Source organism: Saccopteryx leptura, chromosome 13, assembly GCF_036850995.1.
Source record: "Saccopteryx leptura isolate mSacLep1 chromosome 13, mSacLep1_pri_phased_curated, whole genome shotgun sequence".
Taxonomy (NCBI): domain Eukaryota; kingdom Metazoa; phylum Chordata; class Mammalia; order Chiroptera; family Emballonuridae; genus Saccopteryx; species Saccopteryx leptura.
The window spans coordinates 1,120,374-1,139,409 of NC_089515.1; the positions used below are offsets into that span (position 1 = coordinate 1,120,374).

The 19,036-nt window shown below is 48.5% G+C and overlaps 1 protein-coding gene across 1 annotated transcript; it reads left to right on the top strand.

Moving 5' to 3' along the window:
• The first annotated feature begins 10,822 nt into the window (after positions 1-10,822).
• SYCE1 (synaptonemal complex central element protein 1) lies at positions 10,823-17,859 on the top strand. The gene is made up of 12 exons (XM_066355098.1): positions 10,823-10,892; positions 12,328-12,390; positions 13,016-13,075; positions 13,393-13,467; positions 14,820-14,867; positions 15,112-15,166; positions 15,825-15,914; positions 16,185-16,248; positions 17,055-17,121; positions 17,201-17,324; positions 17,395-17,505; positions 17,640-17,859. The coding sequence occupies exons 1-12, from the start codon at positions 10,823-10,825 to the stop codon at positions 17,770-17,772; spliced, it is 960 nt and encodes a 319-aa protein (XP_066211195.1). The 3' UTR covers positions 17,773-17,859.
• The last annotated feature ends 1,177 nt before the right edge of the window (positions 17,860-19,036 follow it).

A 19,036-nucleotide genomic window follows, 5' to 3' on the forward strand; every position in this document is an offset into this window, starting at 1 on the left:
ACTTAGAGGGAGAGAGAGGAGAGAGAGACAGAGAGAGAGAAGAGGGGAGGAGCTGGAAGCATCAACTCCCATATGTGCCTTGACCAGGCAAGCCCAGGGTTTTGAACCGGCGACCTCAGCATTTCCAGGTCGACGCTTTATCCACTGCGCCACCACAGGTCAGGCAGAAACCTATGTACTCTTGATGATCAATGTCAACCTGTTAAATTTAATTTTCTAAATAAAATTTAAAAAAATAAATAAATAAAAAGAAATAAAAAAAGAAATTCAGCTCTAGATGAACCCTTTTACCTCACAAGCTTCCTGGAGCTGGGGTGCAAAATCTGCTCAAGATCGTCTCTGACCAGTTGACCAAAGACCCACTGTGCTCTTCACACACTGCCTTAAGCAAGGAGGGAGAATTTGCCTACCAGTCTTTCCATGCCCATTTTTCCATACCCCAAGAGATGTATAGAGAGGGGATAAATAATGCATTTCCAGGCTTCTCTTTAACTCTTACCCAAACAACCCCTTCTGTCTGTCCAATACTTCCTGAAGCTGGAATGGAGAACTCACTTACAGTTTCCTGCTTATCCCTCAACCAAACATCAGTCTGCTCCTCATCCATTGGACTCAAGCTAGATGTAAATTTTGCCTCCAGGTCTACCTCCTCCTTTCACAGACACCCCTTCTTCTCCTCAATTATACTACAGAGCCACAATAATTTTAAAAAAGCATGTTATTGGCAAAAAACCAGACATACAGACCAATGGAACCAAATTCAGAGCCCAGAAATAAAACCACATATATATGGACAAATAATCTTTGCAAAGGAGACAAAAACACACTATGGGGAAAAGAAAGCCTCTTCAATAACTGGGAAAATTGGAAAGTCACATACAAAAGAATTAAACTTGACTACAGTTTATCCCCATACACAAAAGTTAATTCAAAATTGATCAAATCCCTAAATATAAGATCTGAAACAATAAATGACATAGAAGAATACATAGCTACTAAACTTATACACCTTGGCCATAGAGAATATTTTATGAATTTGATCCCAAAGGCAAGGTAAGTAAAGGCAAAATAAATGAATGGGACTATATCAAACTAAGATGATTCCTCATAGCAAAATAAACTCATAACAAAACAAGCAAAGAGGTAGCCAACCAAATGAGAAATGATATTTAGAAACAACAGCTCTAATAAGGGGCTAATATACAAAATATGTAAAGAACTCACAAAGCTAAACAACAAACAAGTAAACAATCCAATTAAAACATGGAAAGAGGACCTGAACAGATACTTGTTCCATGAAGAGAAACAAACAACAAATAGATATATGAAAAGATACTCATATTTGCTAGCTATTAGAAAAATGAAAATCAGAACTACAATGAGATAACACCTCACACCTATTAGATTGGCTGTTATCAACAGGACAGGTAATAACAAGTCTTGGAGAGGCTATGAAGAAAAAGGAAGCTTCATTCACTGTTGGTGGGAATGAAAACTGGTACATCCATTATGGAAGACAGTATAGTGGTTATGAAAAAAAATAAAAATGGACCTACCATATGACCCAGTAATCCTCTCCTGAGTATCTACCCCCCAAAATCAAAATCATTGGTATGCAAAGACACATGCACTCCCATGTTCATTGCAGCATTGTTCACAGTGGTTAAGACATGGAAACAACCAAAATGTCCCTCAATAGAGGATTGGATATAGAAGATGTAGTATGTATATACAATGGAATACTACTTGGCCATGAAAAATTATGATGTAGGCCCTGGCCTACATCAGTTGGTTATCTCAGTTGGTTAAGAGGGTCTGTCTGAAACAAGGTTGTGGGTTTGATCCCTAGTCAGGACACACATGGGACGCAACCAAAAAGTACACGACTGAATGGAGCAACAAATGCTTCCCTTCCACCTCCCTCCTCTCTCTTTCCCTTCTTCTCTCTGTCTCTCTAAAAATCAATAAAAATTGAGCCCTGGACAGATAGCTTGGTTGGTTAGTGTCATCCTAGAGTGTGGAGGTTGCCAGTTCAATTTCCCAGTCAGGGCACATACAGGAGCAGCTTGATGTTCCTGTCTCTCAAAACAATATATACAAACAAACAAACAAAAGAAATGATGATATAATGCCATTACAACAACATGGATGAACCTTGAGAACATTATACCAAGTGAATAAAGTAAATCAGAAAAAGTTAAGAACTGTATGATTTTACACATAGGTGGGATATAAAACTGAGACTCATGGACATAGATAAAAGTGAAGTGGTTACCATGGGGAGGGGGGCTCTGGGGGAGGCGACAAATATATGGTGACAGAAAATTATTCTTTCAGTGATGGGCACACAATGCAATCAACAGTTCAAATACTATAGAGTTGTTACCTGAAACCTATCTACTCTTCTTGATCAATGTCACCCCATTTAATTTCTAAATAAAATTTAAAAAAAACACTGCCTTGAGTTCTCTCGTTCTCTCTCTCTCTCTCTCTCTCTCTCTCTCTCTGATAGGGAGCCCAAAAGTTAGAAATTTTACTTCAGTCATAGTAGCTTTTCAGTTGTAATGAATAAGAGATATGTAGGGGTTAGGAAATAGTTCATCTGGTTGCTCTTCTCTCTTAATGGCCTTTACTTTGAAATGTAGCAAAAAGTTTACTTTTGTAAAAATGTTAGGAAAAACTTCCATTGGGGAGGGGACTGACCAATTAGGAGAATTTCAATCACAATAGTTGTTTACAAAAGCCTAGCTGCAGGATTTACAGTGAAAAGTCAAGGCCTATAAATTATTTAGAAATTGTTCACCAATCTTTTATCTTTAATTTGTGTCCTAAGAAAACAGAAAGTATTTTCACAGATAATTCCCAGAGGTAGATGGTCCCAGAGGTGCCAGTTCCCAACTGTTCCTGGGAGACACCTGACCCCCGCTGTTATGAAGATTTACCAAGGACACCAGATAGGACCGTGCTGACTGGGCCTGTGTTACATCTAAAGAAGTTGCAGAGATGTTTCTGCAGCTGAACCCCCACCTCCTGTATATTGTTACATGACTAACCACATGGACTTTCCCCATTTATTCCTTTTGCTCCTCAACCCTATAAAGACCACCAGCACCAGGAGAGTGTTAAGGCAATTCTTTTGGACAGGAGTCACCTGCCTTCTCAGGCTGCTGCAATTTGATGACACATCTTATACCTATTTAGTCCTTATCTCTATTGGCATTAAGGGTGGCAGGTAATCCCAAATCTGGCTTTGTTTTCTGGTTATATCTCCTCATCCTTTACCTGAGGACTCCCTGTGCCACTTATATACCAGATAAAAGACATGTGGATCCTGGGAACAAACCTTCAAGGTCCTTGTTCTGTCACTTTTAAAAGTTATCCTTTTTATAGTTTATGACAGTCGTTGCTAAAAGACCTAGGCTTAAGAGTTGGCTTTGCCAACTCTGAGAGCACATGAGAGTGGACCTGGCCATGCTCAAGTAAACTGGGACTTTCTACTTGAGTGAAGAAGCAGTACACTCCTGAATCTGATATGAGGTTCAGATGTTGTGCTCACAAAAAGTGGTTCCACAGGGATTTCTCACCTACATGGGGACCTGAGTATTGCACAGCAGAAACAATCTGAGCACCCTTTTTCTGCTCCTCACCAACTGGCTGTAGCTTCTCCCTACCCCCTATCACCTCACATTTCCCAGTCCCCCAACCAATCACCTAATTTCCCTGAGTACCTTCACTGGCCTCATGTTTGGCCTTGCCCCACACCTTTCTCCTGGCCCCATATCTCACCTCCAGCCTCGTCCTGCCTCTGGCCTCAGGACCTGCCATGCCCCTCATCCATTAGTTTAGGTCTTAGTGGTCCATTTAAATGAAAACACCCATGAACTAGGTATGGTGTGGATATGAAGTTTGATGGAAAAATCATTTAATAATGTGCACATCATAAAATTAAAAACTACTCTGTAACAAAGAACTCATTCAGAGACTAAACAGACAAGCTACACCCTGAAAAAAAATCTTTGCAAGACATATCTGATCAAAGATTTCTGCTCAAAACACACAAAGAACTCTAAAACAAAAAACTCCAATAAAAAAATAGATAAAGATCTGAACAGGCCCTGGCCGGTTGGCTCAGCGGTAGAGCGTCAGCCTGGCGTGCGGGGGACCCGGGTTCGATTCCCGGCCAGGGCACATAGAAGAGGTGCCCATTTGCTTCTCCACCCCCGCCCCCTCCTTCCTCTCTGTCTCTCTCTTCCCCTCCCGCAGCCAGGGCTCCATTGGAGTGGGGATGGCCCGGGCGCTGGGGATGGCTCCTTGGCCTCTGCCCCAGGCGCTAGAGTGGCTCTGGTCGCGGCAGAGCGACGCCCCGGAGGGGCAGAGCATTGCCCCCTGGTGGGCCGAGCTTCGCCCCTGGTGGGTGTGCTGGGTGGATCCCGGTCGGGCGCATGTGGGAGTCTGTCTGACTGTCTCTCCCCGTTTCCAGCTTCAGAAAAAATGCAGGAGAAAAAAAAAATATATCTGAACAGACACCTGGTCAAAGAAGATACACAGTTTGGACAAAATAAATGGGTTCTGTGGAAAGTAACTGCTTAGTGATCTGATCACATGTTCCTCTTTGAGCAGGTCAAGCTAGGTAATCATACCCCAGGCATATAGCTTCTTTAGCAAAAGGCTTATCTTTGCCTTAACTGAACTCTGCCCATTGTTTCTGTGCATCTGCATTAACACACCTTTGGAATGCCCCCTCCTTCCATAGTGTGAGAACAAAAACTAATTTTTTACTATTATTTTTTATTTTGAGAGACACAGACAGACAGGGGACAGACAAACAAGGAGAGAGAAGCATCAGCTCGTAGTTGTGTCACTTTTTACTTGTTCTTTGGTTGCTTTTTATATGTGCCTTGACTGGGGGGTCTTCAGCTGAGACAGTGACCACTTGCTCAAGCCAGCGACCTTGGATTTCAAGCCAGTGACCTTAGGGCTCAAACTGGTGCACGTGCATTCAAGCAGGATGAGCTGGCACTCAAGCCAACACCCTCAAGATTTCGAACCTGGGTCCTTAGTGTCCCAGGTTGATGCTCTATCCACTGTGCCATCATCTGGTCAAGAGGAGCCCAAACTCTTAATTAGATTGTAAACCAATTCTGGCCTTGCTCTCTCCCACCCTCATGTGATCTTCCTTTCCTGTCTTCCTTAGTTCCAGCTGCATAAATGAAACTGCCACACAGGTGTTCTATGGAGCATTTGAACATGCTTCTTTGACATAAGGATGATTTTGAGCTGATTAATTTTTAAAAGACTAGCAGACACAGGAGAATCTCTGACAACTGAGGACAAGTTGTCCTTTTGTGAGGGTCATGCCCAGCATGGAGGCCTCACCTGCTCAGCCAGGTTCAGAGCATAGTTTGGGGATGACTTCATTTGTGAGAGCCTGAGGACCTTTTGCCATGACCATCCTGTAGCTTATAATTTGGAGGCCATTTTCTTTTTGTGTGAGTTTACATAACGCAGGTGGACCTAGAGTTGCCAAGTTTATTACAAATAATGACACAAGTAAGTAGAACTTCTTTATCTACTTATGAACAACAGTTGCAAAAATAGCTTATAAACCATCTAAGGAAAGTAATAGGTATCAATGCATGGGAGGCACTTTGGCCTTTTGATGTACTTGGAATACTGAGATGGAAAAGGGGGCAGTGAGGTATGATAAGGCATATCAGGTAGTAAAACATTTTAAAGCCACAATTATTACCATTTCATCAATTTCAGGACACTATCTATTTTAGTTATATCCGATTCATTTAGGTCCTCTTCTGGGGATTTCTCTTGGTTCATTTGTGTTGCATTTCTCTGTCTCCGCATTTTCTCTTCACGGGAGTGGCTGTGATCACGTGCTCGGGTGCACAAGCCTTAGTGGCCTTGGCCTTTGCCCCGCCTCCGTGGGTGGCGTTATGCTCGGTCCTGAGAGCACTGGCAAGCACCTTTGCTCAGCTGCGGGTCTCCGCCTGTTCCGGGCTTTCGCCCCGCCCTTGCAGGAGCAGCCCGCTCGTGGAACGGCTGCTATCCTTGGCTCTACCAGCCGGGCAGGACTGAGTGCCCATGCTCAGCTCAGTAGCGGAACTCCGCCTGTTCTTGGCTTTTAGCTCCACCCCCGCGGAAGGAGCCGGCTCCCAAGTCAGACCGCAAGCCTCAAGGCTGTGCTCCTGCGCCCTTGCTCAAGGGCTGGTCTCCACCCCTTCCGGGGTTCCCGCCCTTCTCCCGCAGGCTGGATTACAGGCTGCCGGCAGCTGGGCTTGACCGCTTTTGCACGCCTACTCCTCCCCAGCCCAGCAAGACTGAGATTACACGTGAGCCCAGTGGTGGTCAGCTGGCTTCCGCCCCTGCCAACAGAACCGGGCTTCTGTCTCCTGCTGCCACCGCCCTCCGGCGAGCCCTCAGCTGCATGGGTGCGGGCACTGCAGCTCAGACCCTAAGACTCCCTAATGTAGACCCAAAAGCTCCCTACTAAGCGACTCTGCTCTGAGTGCCGCAGGAGAGCTTGTTTGGCTGCTCTCCTGCTTCCCTTGGCTGGTATTGCTGTTTGCGGGGGAAATATTCACTTCAGATTTGGGGAGTGACTCGTCCCAGGGGTTAGGGTGGCTGTCTCCCAAAATGTTTCTCCCTGTGCCTCCTAGATTACACTCTCTTCCTGCTACAGTGGTATTCTCCTCTCTCCCCGTCCCCCGTAGCCCCGGGTGAGTGGTTGTGAGAGAGGTGTTCTGCGTGGTCCCTTTAAGAAGAATCCTGGGTCTGAAAATCAGACTCTTTCTCACAAACAGTATCCTGTCTTGTTAACAGCTAAATACTGTCCTTACGCCTCTTCTGGGCTCTGGGGCTGCAGGCTGGGGCTTTGTTCCTGGGGCTCAGGACCCTCCCCTCTCTGCTAAACTCACTTCCTGCCACGCGAGTCTCTCCCGGCTGACATTCGCTCAGGGGAGCTGGGCAGCCCTCTCCGCGTTTCCGCTTTTCCTACCAGTCTCGGTGTGGCCTCTTCAGTGTTCCTTGGTTGAAGAATCCTCTTAGTTTAGTCCAAAGTTGGTTTTTCCAGATGATTGTTCTTAAAATTAGTTTGTAATCCACTTTGTTTCTGGGAGGTAGATGTTGGTATGTCCACCTACTCCAGCGCCATCTTGTCTTCCCTTTGTATTTTTCTTAATAGGACACTATCTATTTTAAGGTGCCTCAATGGTTCCTGTAACCACTAAGGAAAGCACTATCAAATAATTTATGATTTGCAAAGGCCGGATGTGGATTTAAGCCCCCTTGAGGAAGAAGGCTGGTGGATACAGCAGAGTAAGTGAGGGGTGCCTGGTCAGGTTGGGTGTTGTCGGGCTGTGTAAAATATTCAGTGAAATAATCCTTCTTGTTTATTATTACTATTCCCAGTCTACAGACAAGGGAAACTGAGACTTGGCTCTTTGAGCAGGGCATTGCACATGCAGTGCTCAAAACTCCTTATGGCTGGCATGTCACAGAACAGACTTTGTATACAGTGAACAGGCTGTAAATGGAAGGGCTTAAGTCTCAATAATTGTTTGTAACAGTTGTCATAGAATTTCCTGTAAGGAGTTAAGGCAAATCTTAATCTTTACTTTGTTTCTAAAGAATGCAGGGAATCACTGTTGCCAATTCAGGGAATCTCTCTTGCTGCCTTTTCCCCCGAGGCACAGATAACTCCCAGAAGCCCCAGACCCTGACAGTTCCAGAGATAACAAAAAGGACACCAGTGCTACCAGCAGAAGGATGTTCCAGGGAAGCAGCCCTTCAAACCTAACTCCCACCTCCCAGGAACTGCTACATGACTAACTGCATGATCTATAATAAATTACTAACCTCCCAAAAGACATATAAAGCAGCCAGTCAGCCGAGGTTGTTAACACAGTCTTTGGATGCAGAGTCCCTGCCTTCTCATGCTGCTGGCAATTTGATTAAAAACATTTTTTTAAACTTTTCCTTTTTTTTTTTATTCATTTTTATTAGAGAGAGAAAGAGAGAGAGAAGGGGGAGGAACAGGAAGCATCAACTCCCATATGTGCCTTGACTGGGCAAGCCCAGGGTTTTGAACCGGCGACCTCAGTGTTCCAGGTCGATGCTTTATCCACTGCGCCACCACAGGCCAGGCTTGATTAAAAACATTCTTATTCCACTCAATTCATATCTCTGTCATTGGTTCAGCAGCGATGGGCAACTTGAACACAGGCTTGTTTGGTTAACAGAACTTTATCCTGCCCCACCTGCACCTATGTCCACTTCCCTTGAGCCCTGCCATACTGGGTGGGTAGTGGCTCCTCTGAAGCCTTGCCTCCACCTGTGCAATCCCACGTGACCACCTGAGCAGCACCAGCAGGACATCCTCCTCCCTTCAGGCAGGCTGTTCCCACATGCCCCCTGACCTCCTCACAGATCCCAACAGGGTTTACCCCCTTGGCCCCATCTCCAGCCCCTCCCTGTCCTCAAGGAGCAAGGCCAGCCTTGGGATCAAGCTGGGTTAAGGAGGATCTTGCTCCACCCTTTCACTCTCCATCCAACTAAGAAGAGCTGCCAAGACTAGTCCTGTGGGGCCAACACAGTCTGCCTCGTTCCAGAATGCCTGCGCAGTCATGGATGATGGTGAACCTACAGTGTACGCAGTGAGGAACTTGGCAGAGTTGGCAAGAGAGCTCAGTTCCCCAGTGGAAGGCACAGGAGCATGTGTTGCAAGCAGTGGTGGGACTGAGCCAGTTCACAGTTTCAGCAAAACGATGACTAATATTTTGTGGAGTTCAGCAAATGGGTGGTGAAAATGGTACTTCTCATCAGGGTTCTCTCTAAGGTGGGCGCCTGGGCAGCCACTCAATGTGAAAATCACACATTTACATTCCTTACTCTTTTTTAATGTTCATCTGTGCACAGTGTATTCTTTTTTTTTTTTTTTTAGAAAATTTGTTTTAATTGAAAGCTTACTAAAAGAGCTGGGAGGCCAAATTACAAGGGCATTCTACCGTTTTCCTGTTTCCAACATTCAGGAATCTAAAGTTATTCAAAAATTTCACATATATACTCCCAAACTACTATCTCTTCTTCAGTAACTTCAACAACTTTAAAACTTGAGGTCCTTGTGAATCTCCCGGAATGTTACTGCACTATTCTTCGGGGGCCAGCTTGACCTTTACAGCAGTGGTCCCCAACCCCCAGGCTGTGGACCGGTACCGGTCTGTGGGCCATTTGGTACTGGTCAAGGGCCCTTGACTGAAACATGCCTCCCTGGTTAGGGGCAGTGAGAAGAGGATGCTTCAGCTGACAGGTACACAGAATGCTGTCCATCTGGAAAGCCAGCGGGGTGGCCAGTGGGGGCCTAATAATGTAATTGATTCAACATCTGGGATTCGTCCAGCGAAGGGTCTGGGCAACACCAAAGTCGACTGGTATTCATGAGTTCCATGGCCAAGCCTCAGTCCACATGCTCCGCTGATGTCTGTGATTCTGTGCAGTTTGGGAAAATTCCCCTCAGCACCTTTGGTTTTTGAGAGAGAGTAGCTTGCACTCTTCCTGGTCTTACGGCCGGGCACCTGGGTCTCAACAGCTTGCAGGATTATGGCGAGAAAACAAACGAGCGAATACCTGAAGCACCCACGCACTCGTGAGGAATTGTTACTTCTGGCCTCTCTTTCAGGTCTCCTTTTGTTTCCAGGGCTTAGAACTGTGACACCAGAGTTAGAATTGCGGGACAGGCCGTAGACATGCGCCCTTGATGGTCCTTCAGGAGCAGCTGTCAGCATCACACCCCCAGACCGGCCTCGCATGGGGGCGTCCGCCACAGTCGGGGAGGCAGCAAACCCACAGGGTTTGTTGACTGAAAACTTCATCTCACGACCAGGATGCTGTTGCTTGCCGCCACTACCACACCTGCCTCTCAGCCACGAAGCCAATAGCTGGTCATGGAGAAACTGCTACAGAAAAGCTATTGTCTCCTCGACGACACAAGCCGGCAGAAAACGGATGACGCAGCAGGAAGATGGCTCCACTTGACAGCAGCTCAACAGTGTATTCTAAGCCCCCCGTATTAATTAATGTTCATTCTGTCCACAGGTGAAAAAAATTTGATAAAATTATGCTTGTAATTTATTTCATAAATCTCATTATACCTTTGATGAAATACATTTTAATTCCCTCGTGTTTGTTACTTCAGTAAACAAACATAAGGAGAAAAAGTGCCAAACAACCAAGGGGCTGCCAAGCTGTCATTGGAAATATCCTAAATAACAGTTTTATTGTTTTATGTCAGGTATTATTTAATATTTTTTCATTAATACTTTAGAACTCTAATCTAGTTTTGTGTACCTCTTTAGTATTTAAGTACTAAATGCATGAAATAATAAACTACCTTTTGGTACTTTTTCTTATACATAAACTGGTCATTAGGGCAGAGAATGCATTGTTAAATGACTTGAATGCCAGCCCTGGTTGCAAGGCCAGGGACCTCCGCTGGCAGTGAGGGGCAGTAAGAGCAGAAGAGAAAGCCCTAGAGTGGGCCCGTACACCCGCGCAGATCACAAACTCCTCATACTGGCCAAGGACCACCCAGGAAATCTGCACACGGCCCTCTCTTCTTCCGCCCTGAACCTGGGTGGGTGGCTTTCGGCAAGCTCCGTAGCGCATGCCCAGAAGCGTGGACCGCTGTCACCCCTCAACAGATGGTGGCGCGGGGACGTATTGCGCAGGCGCGCTGCCAACCTCCTGCGCTGCGTGGTTTTCGTCCAATCTCCGCAGAGGCGCCAAACGCTGGGAGCCCGCGAGCTGAGAGGAGATGGCGGGGCGGCCCGGGCCCTCGAGGGCAGAGCCCGCTGGAGCGGAGGGCCAGGCTAGGCAGGCCGGAGGTAGTGCTAGGCGGCGCGGGCCTCCGTCAGGAAGCGGGCGGGAGCGCGGGCGGCCTCCTCTCGGCGCCCTCCGGAGAGCCGGCCCGGCCGAGCCCGCGGGAGCGCGGCCATCAGCTCGGCATGGCAGCGCACAAGGGCATCTGACTTCGATGAAGGGTGTTGGCTTCGGAGGTGCACGCAGGAGCCAGCGGCGGGCTCCGCAGTTCCCGCGTGGCCTGTGGGTCAGGTGTGAGTGTCCGGCAGTGACGGCTCGTTCTCCTGTCGTGCTGGCCTCACGGAGGGCCAGTGCGCTGCCCTCGGCGTTCGCGTCGGGCGGGACAGTTTCGCACGTTGTGGCTGCTACTCAGCCTCACAGACGGGGCGCCGGGGAGAGGGCGTCCGGGAGCTGTGGGTTCTGCTTCCGCAGCTTTTACGTAAATTTGAAATGATTTAAAAATACGAAAACTGGGGGCTCTTGCGACACACGGTGGGCTCGCTCCGCAGATAGCGGCAGACTCCCGTCTGTGCTTCCTAGCCGAGCGCTCGACAGGGACCTCGGGCCGCTCAAACGAACCCTAAAAGTCGTTTGTGGGTCACGAGAGACATCAACATAACTGCACGCGGAAGTGACGTATGAACCGGAAGCGCGTTCCTGGTTTTTCCGGTTCGCAGGCGGAAGTCAGGCGCAGGGAACCCGGTTGCGGATGCGCGGTGCCCCTGCGATAGGGTGAATGCCAGACTCTCGGCCCGGAAGGTCAGGTTGTCCCCGCTTTGACATCGGCTGGTGCGAGGCTACACCCACGTCATCGCAAACACTGGTGTTGTCACACTAGCTCATCTTTACCCGCCTGCTGGGCACAATACGTAATTTTCAATCCTGTAATTCTAATTAATGTTGCGCATCTTCTCAGATATTTATTGGTCATTTGTGTAATATTTAATTAACTGCTCTTGTTTTTTCTCCACTGTCCTGTGGAAATGATTGCTTAGCTTCTCCATATAATGGGTTGTTCGCTGGTTAGTAATGCGGTCATTGGTCCCCTCCATTATGTTCCCTGACCTGGGTGGGATCGCAGTTTGGTGTTTCCGGTGGATGCTCCAACCGACGGAGCCAACTGGCCAGGGCTCCAGTTTCTGCTGTTCCTCCCTGCTTCTTTTGCATCAGTACATCCGAGTTTTGACCCAGCCTTGAACAGTATTACCAGTGAACATGCATCCCTTTCCACACTCTAATTGTTAGTAAGGGTTTGTCCATCGTGACATTTTACCCTTTAGGAAAAATTGAGCACAATGGGGCTCAATTTCTCTCTGGTGTCCGCCTCAGGACAAGGAGCAGGGGCACAATACTGGCTGGGAAACTGCCATCAGCTCCCCTCAGTCCCAGCCCAGGGTGTTGGATCCCACTTCCAGCCTCTCACTCCAACAGATTTCTGAAATGCTCTGTTTGTCTTCACAGGGCAGTTCCAGGGATCACAGAAGATTGAAGACTTGATGGAAATGGTGAAGAAGTTGCAGAAAGGTCATATGTCTCCTTGATAACTGAAGCTCAGACAAGTGGATTCAGTTCCAGGCCCCACAGTTCATGACATTGGGGAATTAACTCATTCACTTTTACTTTCAGAACTTAATTCTTTGAAATAAAAATACAGACCCATGATCCAAATTTGTAATAAAAGGGAATAGCAGACAAAACCTTTTCCCAAAACCCAGTTGCAACACCCTCGCTGGCCACCGATTTGACTCCCACTGCACTCAGTTAAACCCAGGTTTTCACCTTCACCTCCCGTCCCTGCACCTCACCTCTGCTGCTCTGCTTGCTCTCCAGGCTCTTCCCAGCCATGTTGCCATCTCAGGGAAGACCTCCATGGTGACTGCCTCCCACTCCTGCCCAAGAAGTTCAGGGTCTGCCCCTCACTTGGTTTGGGGCCCTCAAAAGGCCTTCCCATATCTGAGGAAGCATGTCCCACTCCTTCAGTCTTTAATCCCCTGCCCTCTATTTCTCTTGACTGCAGTTACCAAAGCCTGAGTTGGTATCTTGATTTATCTGTTCCTTGTGTTCCCTACCTGGAGTGTGAGCCCCTGGAGGGACCCCACCACCTCTGCCTGCCCAGTCATCTTCACTCAACTTCTCTTCCTCTCTTCAGCAGGAAGTCTAGAGCCCAGGGTTGAGGTCCTGATTAACCGCATTAACGAAGTTCAGCAAGGTGAGCTCAGGAAACTTAGCCTGTCAGCCAGTGGCTATATGATTTGCAGGGCCCCGTGTAAAACGAATGTGTTCAGAAATCACTGAGTATTTCACCACAGCAACAGCAGAGCATGAAACCAAGCACATATCCATCCAATTGTGTGTCCATTAACCTGGCCCTGCTGCCAACAGAGTCCAACAAGAAAACCTCTGGCAGCCTCTATTTTTTGCTCTGTAAAATCAGGGCCGCTCTAGGTTTGCTTGAACACAGTGTGAAATGTTACTGTAAGGAATGGTGCAGCTTTTACACAATGTCTATCCTGCTCTTGGGCACAGCTAAAAAGAAAGCCAGTGAGGAGCTGGGAGAGGCCCGGACTGTCTGGGAGGCCCTGCAAAAGGAACTGGACTCATGTGAGTGTGACATGCCTCCCTGAACCCAGTATTCCAGACACTGCATCCTTGCTGTGGCCAAGAGCCTCTGTTCCCTCTCCAGCCTCAGGTCCCGCCAAACCCCCTTCCTTATTCTGGGCGACAGTGTTCCCAAAACACCCTCCAAGCATACATCCACCTCAGGGCCTGTGCTAGACCGTCTCCCTAGATAATATAGATTCCTGTTGCTTTACATCAGGGGTCCCCAAACTACAGCCCGTGGGCCACATGCGGCCCCCTGAGGCCATTTATCCTGCCCTGCCACACTTCTGGAGGGGGCACCTCTTTCATCGGTGGTCAGTGAGAGGAGCATAATTCCCATTAAAATACTGGTCAGTTTGTTGATTTAAATTTACTTGTTCTTTATTTTAAATATTGTATTTGTTCCCATTTTGGTTTTTTACTTTTTTTTTTTTTCATTTTTCTGAAGCTGGAAACAGGGAGAGACAGACAGACAGACTCCCGCATGCGCCCGACCGGGATCCACCCGGCACGCCCACCATGGGGCGACGCTCTGCCCACCAGGGGGCGATGCTCTGCCCATCCTGGGCGTCGCCATGTTGCAACTAGAGCCACTCTAGCGCCTGAGGCAGAGGCCACAGAGCCATCCCCAGCACCCGGGCCATCTTTGCTCCAATGGAGCCTTGGCTGCGGGAGGGGAAGAGAGAGAGAGGAAAGTGCGGCAGAGGGGTGGAGAAGCAAATGGGCGCTTCTCCTGTGTGCCCTGGCCGGGAATCGAACCCGGGTCCTCCGCACGCTAGGCCGACGCTCTACCGCTGAGCCAACCGGCCAGGGCTGTTTTTTTACTTTAAAATAAGATATGTGCAGTGTGCATAGGGATTTGTTCATAGTTTTTTTTATAGTCCGGCCCTCCAACGGTCTGAGAGACAGTGAACTGGCCCCCTGTGTAAAAAGTTTGGGGACCCCTGCTTTACATCATTATTCAGTTCTCAGCTCAAATGTTCCATTCTCAGACCATCCCCAGTCATCCCATCTGAGGACAGTGCCCTGCCCCGCCTGGTTCTGTTCCCCTCGGTGGTTCTTCATAGTCCTTACCATCTTTATATGATGGTTTATATCCTTTTTTTCTCCCTTTCTTGTAAACACAGCTGCATTCTTCAGGGACCTCACAGGCAGCCTTTATCAACATCAGGGCTCTTTGGTGCTCACGGGGAATGTGGACACAAGAGGAGAGGGGGTTTTCCTAGAGGGGTCCACATTTCTGTTTTAGGGTAGGGCCATACCAAATGATGAATGTTGACTGTGGGCAAGCCCAGTCCCTGAACATGCCGTGTATGGTCCCTGGTGCCTGAATGTGTTACTGTGTTTTCCAGTGATTGGAGAGAAGGTGCGCCTGAAAGAGATCTTGAGCAAAAAGCAAGGTAATTGCAGCTACAATTTCCCCAGGCTTCTGCCTGTGACACCTGTGCAAGCTCCCTCTGTGCACACTAGCCGAATCCTTTTGAAACCTGAATCAGTGTACATCCCTCCTATGGCTTCCACTGAACTTACAGTAAATGACAAGGTCTTATCCCGTGGTCACAAGACCGCATGTAATGTAACTTACCTCCAAAAACCTGACGTGTTGATAGGCTCTCACGGTGCCATCGGTTCCTTTCCCTGCAGAGACCTTGAGGATCCTCCGGCTCCACTGCCAGGAGAAGGAAGGTGAGGCAGAGAGGTAAGATTTCCACCTGGGCCTCGCTCTGCCTTGCTCTACTCTTCATTCTGGTAAGGAAAGTAAGTGAAACGTCTTAGACCGCGGCTCTCATTTTCTCCCTGTCAACTGGAAGGCCAGATGTGCATCTGCTCGCCTCAGCTCCTCAGTAGGCAGTCATGTTGTGGGTGCTCTCCCTCACTGGGGCAATCATTCTTTTGCTAGAATACCAAGTAAATCCCTTCACCTGGTTTTTATTTTATACCTTTTACTCTTTCCACGGGCTCCTTGGCTGTCTTTTCCACTCAGTCATCTCCAGTCATCCATTGTCCTTCCATCCTCCCAGCTATCTGTGCATCCATCTCTCATCCCCCTGAACACTTAATTAGCTCCTTTTGTGGCCAGAGGCTCCAGTCCCTGACATCCTAAGATTGGAACTGTTTGAGAAATTCAGATGAGATGAACATACATGTGTGCTTCTGTACTGGACCATGTCTATGCTGATCTCCCTGACCCTCACATAGATATTTGCAAGGGGCATGTACTCATGTCCCCCCCCCCCATGAAGTGACAGAGAAGGACCCCCATCTGCAGGTCTTCTTCAAAGGCAGAACTCTCACCCCAACCCCCTCCTGGGAGTCATTCAGAGAGCATGACTGAGGACTGCCTTACCTCTTCCCAGGAAGCAGACACTGCTACAGGAGTGCAGGGAGCGAATTTCTGCTCTCAACTCCCAGATTGAGGAAGAGAAGAAAAAACAGAGACAGCTGAGGTAAATCCCAAGACCTGAGGCTGGGGGCTGGGGGCTGGGCACTGGAATGGGTTGCAAGTTGGCAGGAGGGTGATACCAGGGGTGGGAGCTAGAAGAGCAACTGGCTGAGCTAAGGCTCAGACGATAAAGGTGGTGAAATTCATCCAAGCAGAACAAAGAGCATGGGCAACACCCTGCCCCTGCCCCAGAACTGTGCATGAAGACCACATGCCTGGGCCAGGTTGGGGTAATCTTTACCCATAACCTCGCATCCTGTGTGGTCGGCCCTAGATTGGATTTCGAGGGACAGTTGGAGGACCTCATGGGACAACACAAGGACCTCTGGGAATTCCACGTGAGTCACTCAAAGCCACTCCTTCCACCTTCCCCATCTTCCTTCACAGAACCAAGGCCCAAATTCAGGGTCATTCTGTAGGCTTCCTTCCTCTCATCTGCCACACCCAGTTCCCGAGCAAGCCCTGATGGCCATATATCAAAATCTCCTGTAGTCAGACCTTCATCACCACCCTCACTGCCACCCAGTTTCATTTTCTTCGCTGGTCCTACCCATCCATCCATGGTGCCTTCTCAGAGCCTTTCAATGGTCAGGAGGAATCCTGATGAACCAAAGAGCGTCACCCATCAAGGAGATCCATAGATGTGTTTGGAGATGTCATAGGTGTGCCGATGGTGGTGGAGGGGGATCCATGTTTGCCACCAAGGGAGTCTTGCCTCCAAACCAGAAAATATGCAGACAGAATGAATATCAGAAGAAAAGGGCTCAGTGAGGGGGCCACACAATGGGAAGAGGAGGAGCCACAATGCTGGGCTGGTAACTGGCTATACACATGACAGACCTGATTTGTAATGTCTGTAGTATCGCCTGTAATACATACTCATACCAAAGCTGATTTCAAAGCTTGGAAAATTCCTGAACATTAACCACCTCATGCGCCTCTCCAGCATGGCACCATAGGTATCTTGGGAGAGAGAAATATTTCCAAGCAGATGCAATGGTGAATGCAGAGGCCCTGAATCTAGACCGTGCCTGGCATGCGTGGAGGGCCAGAATAGTAGGATGATATTCAAGTAGGCTTCCCTGAGGAGAATTGTGGAGGGGGGAGCGGGAGATATGCGTGGGCCTTCTTTCTACCACCTCAGAGGCCAGAGCAGCTTGTCCAAGAGATTGGTGCCCTGGACAGCAGCAAGGAGCAGTTGCTCAAGGAAGGTGAGAATGGAGAGGCTCTGGTCTGCCCCGCCCTGCCCTGTCCAGCCCTGCCCTGCCCATATGTGCCTTTCTGCTGCAGAGAAACTGGTGGAGGCAAAGCTGGAGGATGTGAAGCATCGTCTCTGCTCCCAGTTTGGGGCCAAGGGCTGCTCTGCCATTGGTGAGGGGCTCTTCCTCCGCAGCCAGGAGGCAGCAGCTGCAGTGTAAGACAGGGACAAGGGGGTGGATGGGGCAGAAGGAGGAAGCTGCCAGCACTGACGGCCCCACCCTCAGGCATCTGTTTGAAGAGGAGAGCAGAAGGGCCCAGGAGCTCCTGGAGGACATTGCCCAGCACCATGAGCAGCTGCAGAAGAAGTGCCAGCAGCTGCGGCAGAAGAGGGACAGGTGGGCATGAAGCCCCAGCCTCAGGCCCTAAAGAACAGTGGCTGAGGGGATCTCTGTCTCCTGGTCTCTTCACATCCTCTTCTCACCCCCTCTCCTCCCCCTCCCCACTCTCCTATCCACCCCTTTTTGTTCAGTCTGAAGGAGGAGCTGGAAAAACTGGGAGTGCAGGTCACTGCTAATGCCCAGAGCAAGCAAGAGGACGGGGTCAGCTCAGAAGAAGCTTGTGAGCCCTGGAATCAAGTGGCAGGGAGTAGAGAGGGTTTGTGAAAGGGGCAGGTGGGAAGGCAAGGAGGGGGTCCAGGGAGTCCTCAGAGTATAGTTGTTGGGAAAGGGCATTCCCACCAGGGCACAGCCAAGGCAAAGGTATAGAGGCTGACAGTGGTGGGACAGAAAGGGGCAGGCCCCAGGGAGGGCGTGGGTATAGGGATGTGTGGAGACTTGCATTTCAGATCTTCACCTCCCGCAGGCCAATCCGAAGCCCCTCAAGAGTCAATGAGGGGAAAGACCCAGAGCAGCCCACCGAGCAGAGCCTGATACCTTCCTAGGCAAGGAAGTCCTAATCTGCCCTGGAGCTTACACCATAGACTTCAGGAAATAAAGGCACCATTTCTATACTACTGCCTTAGCTGAGTCTGTGCTATGGGCTATGAAGCATTGTCTCTGCTCCAGTTTGGAACCAAGGGCTGCTCTGCTGTCAGCGAATGGCTAAATATAAAAGCTTGCTAAATAGAAGTCAATGTTATAAAGTATCCAGTTGATGTGTATATACGAGGGCACAGGACCCAAAACAACAATGTGGAGGAATCTAGTTCATTGCGAGAAGATGGTAGAATGTAGCAGTGGCATTAAATTAAGGGTCTGCATCAGGTAAGGATAAGCATCTCTGACAGGCTGCTCATACAACTGCTTGGAGACACAGGCTCCAGATTTCCACACTGTGGTTAGTTGCACTTTCCATACTGGGAAACAACCATGTGTGCTCAGAACCAGGGAGCTGTGTTCTTGCCTCAGAAGCGTTCTCCCTTCCCCCCCAACATGTTCTCTCCAAGACTAGGTTTAAACCTGGTCAATCAGTGCATCTCATTTTCATCAGTTAACAGTGAAGGTTAGATGGTTAAAACTACACCCAAACTCGGCTCACTATCTGTGCTCATATAACCACTGAGCCACTTGCAGGGTGCTAGACGTAAGCAGCAACAAGCGCTAAAATGAAGTTTTAAATATTTACAATAGCATAAAATGCCACGTCTAGGAATTGATGTGATGACAAGTGTACACAATCTCCCAAAACTACAGTTCACAGGAATGTGGAAAGAGTAGAGACAGGTTGTGTTCATGAGTTGGAGGCTGATGTAAAGGTGCCATTTCTTCCCACAGTGACACATGAATCCGTTGCTTTTTTTTTTTTTTTTTTTTTTTTTTTTGCAAGTATTTTGTATAAATACACTGGCCGGCTGACATGGATGTGTAAATACATAGGAGGCAAGAGCACAAAACACTAATCCAAAGGACAGTGGCAATACTGTACTGC